Consider the following 7733-nt stretch of genomic DNA (forward strand, 5'->3'; position numbering starts at 1 on the left):
CTTTCATCTTTTCTAAATGTATTTAATGCTGTAAATTTCCAAGTACTGTTTTTGCTGCATCTCACAAATTTTGATAAGTTGTATTTTCATTGAGTTCAAAATATGTTATAGTTTCTCTTGAGACTTCTTTGATCCATGTGATTTTAGAAGTATGTTGTTTAATCTCCAGATGTTTGGGGATTTTCTGGCTACTTTCTGTTGATTTCTAATTTAATTTTATTGTGATCTAAAAGCATACTTGGTATGATTTCTGTTCTTTAAAATCTGTTAAGGTATGTTTTATGGCCCAGAATCTGGTCTGTCCTGGTGAATGTTTCATGTAAGCTTGAGAAGGATGTGTAATGTATAAAATGGGTTTCACCAGGAGCCAATCAAGGTATCTGCAGGGCTGCACTTCCTCTGGAGTCTCTAGGGGAGACTCTATTTCTTTGCTGGTAAAGACCAGTAAGTTGCTAGAGGCTGCTTGCATTCCTGGACTGATAGCTCCTTCTCCCATCTTTAAAATGCATCACTCGGGGCGCCTGGGTGGTGCAGTCGGTTAAGCGTCCGACTTCAGCCAGGTCACGATCTCGCGGTCCGTGAGTTCGAGCCCCGCGTCAGGCTCTGGGCTGATGGCTCAGAGCCTGGAGCCTGTTTCCGATTCTGTGTCTCCCTCTCTCTCTGCCCCTCCCCCGTTCATGCTCTGTCTCTCTCTGTCCCCAAAATAAATAAATGTTGAAAAAAAAATAAATAAAATGCATCACTCAACCTTTGTTTATGTGGTAACATTTCCTCTCTTTCTCTGATTCTTCTTCATTCCTTTTTAAAGGACTCCAAGTGATTACATTTTGCACACCTGGATAATCCAGGATAATCTCCCTATCCAAAAGTTGTAACATAATCCTATCTGCAAAAATATCCTCCTGTGGCTGGCTAGTGGCTACTGTGTTAGATAGCACAACTCTGTAATTTTTACCATTCCACCAAAGTGCTCTTAGAGAACTTGAATGCAAATGATAAAGATGGTTTGTCTGAAATGAAAATTCTCCTAACAATTTATATTGACTTAATTTTTGGTTTCTCTCTTTGTGGACACAAAGGTAAGGACTAAATGATAATACATTTTAGGGAGTTTTATGTCATTATGAGCAATTACAGATAGAACAAACCTGCTAGATACTATTCTTCCAGTCACTGGACAGCGTAGTTAATAGTAAAAAGCCTTGATAGTTTTAATTTGTCATATTCCTTTACTCCTAGGAATACGTTGTAAGAATTTAACTATTATCACAGGCCACTATAATAAAGTACTGTGAGAAACCGCATTTGGGTAGTGTTTTCATCACCCTGGCAAATTTAACTGCATTTCTATGTAGTTTATGTAAACCCCACCCATACTTTAACCTGCTTCCCATTTCAATGAGGTTCAATCAGGGGAAAAAGCAACAACAAAAAAATCTTCCTGTGTGGCCTGTAGATATCAGATTTGAAGATTATTAATGCATTTCCAGCTAGGGACCATAAGCCAACAAACTCTCCTACAGATAACTACACCCTTCCTGTTCGGGATTGAGTTTACCGTGGAACAGATTTCGGAAATAGGTTTCTGACAGTTGTGAATTTTATTTATAAAATGTTGGAGGGTGAGGCTCTTCCTTTAACAAAAAACTAATTATTTCCTGTCCAATGTCCAACCAGTACATTTTAAACAGTCTTTTAGAAAATTTCCCCTTTCATAGAGAATTATGTTGCTTTGGGCAGTTCTGGTTGTTCTCGTCAGCTAACATACAAAAATTTGCCTGTTTCAATGAATAATTCAAAAAGGACTCACAATTAAAAAAGAAAATAGTCTTTAAATGCTTGTATTATCTTGTCTCCAGAGTGACAGTAGTTTACAGTTTAAATAAATGCATAAACACATTTTAATGTGTTTTTATCTTTGATATGCAAATGTGTAGCATATTTATGTTCAGTAAATATACTAAACGAAGAGTTAGTTTAGGTAAAATGGATTTACATTAAAGAATCTGCAGGTTAATTCACAGTGTAACATTATCCTCATCTACTACATCTGTTATAAAGAAGCCTGTAAAATTTAGGCCACCCACAAAGTGGTCTGCTGAGGCCTGTGGTTGATGTTAGAATGCTGTTATTATGTGGGCTGACTGGTTTGGTAAGGAATTTACCTCCACTAAGACTGAAACATCATGGTTCTGACTTTCCCCCATGGGGACTGCATTGGCTTGACTTCGGTACTATGTGTTTGTTAAACCAGCCAGAGTGCTCTATTGCCTTGCCATCACATATAGTATCATGTGAATGGTGTACTGTTCTCTCAGTTGGTTTGATAGAGTAGTAATATCAATTCCGGGCCACATAAACCTTAGGATAAACTGGAATAAATGGTTGTTTAGATAGCTGAATTAAATTTAATGGCTACTATGAGTATATTTCATCACTATTTAGAAAAACATGCGTGTTGGGGGGCTGTTCTTTGTTCATTGAAGAACTTATTCTTTTAATTTCCTTGGGGCTTGTTGAATGGTTTTAAGAGCAAGGAAATGAATTTAGTATAATTCAGCAACCTAGCACTAAGTCAGAATTAAATATTCTTCTTTAAATAGCTATTTTTAAGGGGAAAAATATTTCAGACATTTAAAATATAATAACAGCAACTACCACAACAACTAGTAGTGATCATTGGAGGAATAAAAACTCATAAGCCAAATGTCTCAAATCACTTCTTTCTAAAATTTTTCAAAATGAAAAAAAAATCCTTTTGCAGAGAATAAACATGATATATTGATTGTTTTTGTTAAATTTAGAAAAATTAAAATTCATGTAACAGTTCTTTTAAATCAGATAATTTGTATTTCACTTAGTTTTCATGGATACTTAATTGTAATTTTTCTTTAAATACATGAATTACATAGTATGGAAAATAGCAAAGAAATCTAAATTGCATTTTGTGACTACAAATTAAGGAAATGATATTTACTGGGGAGAATACTTAGCAATTTTTGGACAAGGAAAAATACCTCATTGTCACTGAAAAGGATTATATGTACATACTGAAGTAAAAAATACATATTGAGGTAGAAAATTTATATGCATGTATACACATGTGTATATATGTGTGTGTTTTTATATACATACACATGTATACACATGCATGAACTTGTGTGTTTAACATTGTTTTGATCTTAACTCTGCCTTGGTGACTTTGTGGTTAAATAGAACTTGCAAAGGTCTTTTTGTTTTTGTTTTTGTTTTTTTACTTTTTTTAAAGTTTATTTTGAGAGAGAGAGAGAGATTGGGGGAGGGGCAGAGAGGGCGTGGGCGGGGGACAGAGGATCCAAAGTGGGCTTTGTGCATCCCCAGAGAGGCCAGTGTGGAGCTCCAACTTACCACCAGTGAGATCATGACCTGAGCTGAAGTTGGACATTTAACCAACTGAGCCACCCTGGCACCCTGAAAAGTTTTTTCAAATAGATACTTTTTGTCTTTTGTTTTTTGTTTGTTGTTTCGTCTTTTTGTTTGTTTGTTGTTTGTTGTTGAATTTGTCATCTGGTCATGATTCAAACAAATAATCCAAAGTTAGGGCTCAGAAACTTTTTTCTTCCAAACAAGCAAATGAGTGAAGCCATGAATGTGCCTTACCTAGCAAGCCTTTGTTCTTTGATGTCCTTTTAGTGTACTGCCTGATGCTGACAAATGCCATGCCTAACTTCTATAGTCAGTGACGTGGTATATCAGTGTTTTTCTACTCATTATCTGCAAATCTCAGAAGTTTACATAGCATCTGACAGTAGTAACTACTCAAGGGTGAGGAAGGTTCAATTATATTGTGTCTCCCTTTATGAATTTAGCATCGTAATTCTGCAAGCTGCATTAGCTCAATGTTGGGCTAATTATTTTTACTTTTAGCTAACCACAATGTATTTTCACCTTTCTAGGTTTACCGACAAGACTGTGAAACTTTCGGGATGGTTGTGAAAATGCTGATTGAAAAAGATCCTTCATTAGAAAAGTCTATACAGTTTGCATTGAGACAGAATTTACATGAAATAGGTGAGAGGTGTGTTGAGGAACTCAAACATTTCATTGCAGAGTATGACACCTCTAGTCAAGATTTTGGAGAGCCTTTTTAGAAAATTGCTCAGGCAAAAAAATGTTTCTAGATTTTTTTTTTTTTTGGATTGTGTAAATCCTTAATATATAGAATTTTTGTGATGAAGAGAAATACTTTATGATAGTCGACCACATTTCCGATATCAAATAAACATCTAAAATAGTTTAAGATATTTTAATTAGAATTTTTTAAATCCACATGTAGAGCCTCCTAATCCATACTTACCTTTTATCCCCCTAAAATGATGGGTCAGTTAATTTTTCAAGCTTTGAAAAAGCAGTGTTGGAGAACAGCTCATGTTCTGTAGTCTTCGGTATGCGATCATTTGTTTTGGTCACATAGTGTAATTTATAGGTTAGAGATCATTCCACTTAAACATTAATAGTCTTTTTGCATTTCATAGTCAGTAATACCATGTGAAAATGTTAGAATTCTGAGTTGTGATTTTATTGACTTGTTGCTTGCTTGTTTTAGGCTTTGTAACTTTTAATATGTTCAAGTATACTGTCCAAATAAACTGAATACTCCAGTATTTTACAGAATATTTGCTTTAAGATTAATTCCCATTATGATAAAATAGAGCACTTAAATCTTAAAAAGACCTCATAGTAAAATCCTGTTTTCCAAGTAAATCAACTCAATGTCTTCTATTAAAATAATCCTGAAACTCCTGACCAGTCTCACAGATGTCTGAGTCTTAAACAATATCATATGTAAAACTAAGAGAAGGGGCAATTTGAGATGAAAGATGAGAGCTATTTTCAAGTTGAGATTTCTTTAAATACTAATAATTGAGAGGCATTCACTTTCCAATGTCCCCTCTGTAAAGAGAGCTTTCATACTATTTTTAGTTTCTGATTTTATACTCTAATAAACTTTTGCCTGCTGCTCTAAATAAATAAATAAATACTTATCATTGAAATAGAAAAATTTCGAATATGATGAAGTAGTGGGATTTCATTTCTTTCCCAGGCCCATATTTCCCATCTCAAGAAAAGGTCATTGATACCATATCCACGATCAAACCATTTACAGATTCCTTTGTTAATCACATTATGCCTTTATTTATATCTGTTTGTAGTTGTAACAAGATCTTTGTTGTGTTGCCCTTTTTAGGGATCGTTAGCCCTCAAAAGTGTTCTTTAAAGAAACAAAGCAGAGTAGGCAGTAAGCCCAGCACAACTACCCCTCACCAAACAGTCTATGTAAACATTTCTCCATGAGTGAGCCATCCAAATCACGGGTTACTTAAAAATCTAACTGGGACCATTAGGATATTCCACTCATTTCCTGATCACTTCCAGCTGCCCAGTGGCATTTAGCCAAAATATGTATTTCTGTGGCATTAGGAAACCTTAAAAATCATGCTTGTTATTACTACCCAGTTTCATTATCCTCCCATCCCTCTTTCCATTTCCATTCTCTTCTCACTTGAATTCTGGCATTATCTTTAATGGCTTATATTGATATTATCTAAAGAGCTACCCCAGAGTAGATAAAAATTACATTAAAAGTGGAATCAGCAGTACAAATAATTTTGGTGGATCCTATATGGGTGCCTCAAAATATGTATTGTCTCATTCCACAAATGTAAAAACTAATTGAACATAATTATTTTTCTTAAATTTGCTATATGAGACTGCCTTGAACTCTTACTTTTGCCATTTAGATGTACATAAGCTAAAACTAAACCCTACATATCACCTCTGGTATTCTTTCCTAATTACGAACAGTGATTTTGTTACCCACTTTAGAAAGAAAAGACTAAGAAAGTACTGATCTTGGTTCTCCCCTACCCCCATGTTTTTCTTTTCCTTAAATATTCTAAGTCCAGGATTCAATTTCTTTAGTCAAGATGTTTCATGTTTAAAAATAAAAGTTAAGAAACTACCATCAAGGCAAATGAGTTGTTCATTCTGTTGAAGTTCATTAAACTAGAAATTCATTAAGCTAGAGGTTTTGCTTACAGATGCATTTAATTGTAGGTTCAACAGATAATTTCTTCTTCTCTCCTTTCCCCAAATTATATTCAACATTTAAAGCTCTTTATAGCTTGCCATCAACGTTATTCTGGTAGGCTTGTCAGTGTTAATTCTGTTTGTTTTTGACAGCTTTTTAAAGTCCAGTTTTAGGATAGTTGAATTCAGATGTGTACGAGAGTGTGTATTTTACAAAATGTTCTTAATTTGTTTGTAAAGTATCCATTGTTTTTGAGTATGCCCAGCTGATATGATAAAATTTTCATTGTCTTACCATAAAGCCTTGATGATCAACAGGGAGAAAGCAGATAGTGTGAAGCTTTTTGTGAATTTTAAAAGTGCAAAATAAAGCAACCAGGTTTAAATAATTGGATTGTCTTTTTTTTTCTCTTTAACAGGCTTAAAGTATTTTCCTGAAATGTAGATTTTTATTACTCCCTACTGCAAGATTACTCAATGTTCAGTTCACCCACTCAGCAGCAGGATGGAAGAATTGAGAAATTATTAACTTTGGTGACTTAAGGAGTGTTGATATCTGAGCAAGCAGTTAAATGAGATAAGATTGAACACACAGAAGTGCTCAGTAATTGTGTAATTATGAATCTGCGTTTCAGGGAATTATAGGATTAAAATCTTAACCTTTTTATGGAACCTCTGGAGGAACCGTGTCTTTGGGACCTGGTTCCTAGCACAGTTTGGAATGTTGTAGGTACTTGTATTCCTTGACACTTCACAAAAGAAGTGACATTTGACCATAGGTCTTGGAGAAATAGGACTTATTCAGGCAGAAAAGGGGAAGTAATAGAAGTCTAGGAAGAGGAGAATGGCACAGGGAAAGATGGAAGCCTGTATGACTGAAGCCGGTTGGGAAAGATGTTAGGGGACAAATTTAGGAAAAGATTGGTTAACAGAATGATTTTGAATGTTTTTAGCTTTATCCTTTTTCTTCTACTCATTCAAGAATGACATTTGAAAATACTCTCTTTGAAGATATTACCTTTGTATTTATTCTTGCCCAAAACACTAATTTCCCACAGCCTCTCAGCCGCTTACCAACTCTGAGCCAGTTTATAGATCCAGAACACCTCGAAGAAAGGGCAGGCCAGCTCCCCTTCAGAAAGGATTCTGCTTGCACCCCAGACATTGTATAGTGGTTTCAGCTTCATTTCAGAGTTTCCTGCAAGGGACCCTGAACTCCAAAGAAGGCTCTGACAATTCTTTGGTGACAACTTTGGAGACTGTATTCAGTGTCGAGGGCATCCAGCCACCCAGGTGGCTTGACAGGTATAATGCTCAGGTTGGCACACTCTGCTTGCCAGATGAGGGTTTGTGGGTTATGCATAGTACGTTTACCGTCTCCTTCCTGCATTTTCTCTTGAGAGCACTGATGTTCAATTCAGTGAAAAAGGTGGGGGAGTGGGAGGAGGAAGGAAGACTAGTAATAGTAACTAAGGCAGTTAGCAGAATCTTTTCTCCCCCTTTTCATGTAATGGAGTTGAAATTGAGTCACATGACTGCTAATTAGGATTTTATTTGCTGTGTTCCCCCTTGCAGTTAGGTGTAATCAAGTGACTGAGTCCATTCCTCTGGAATTTGAGTGAAAGTACCTCTTCTTCTGGGCTGGGACCCTTAGGACAGTGGAT

General features: G+C 35.6%; 1 protein-coding gene across 10 annotated transcripts in view; it reads left to right on the forward strand.

Moving 5' to 3' along the window:
- Positions 1–6458, forward strand: part of PPHLN1 (periphilin 1) — a 145514-nt gene extending 139056 nt beyond the window's left edge. For all 10 annotated transcript variants that reach the window (XM_043563426.1, XM_043563420.1, XM_043563424.1 and 7 more), the window contains one exon: positions 3936–6458. In XM_043563426.1, the coding sequence (XP_043419361.1) occupies positions 3936–4130 (195 nt within the window). In that variant the 3' untranslated portion in view covers positions 4131–6458. The remainder of the gene's footprint in view (positions 1–3935) is intronic.
- Positions 6459–7733: the final 1275 nt, after the last annotated feature.

Source organism: Prionailurus bengalensis, chromosome B4 (assembly GCF_016509475.1).
Source record: "Prionailurus bengalensis isolate Pbe53 chromosome B4, Fcat_Pben_1.1_paternal_pri, whole genome shotgun sequence".
Taxonomy (NCBI): domain Eukaryota; kingdom Metazoa; phylum Chordata; class Mammalia; order Carnivora; family Felidae; genus Prionailurus; species Prionailurus bengalensis.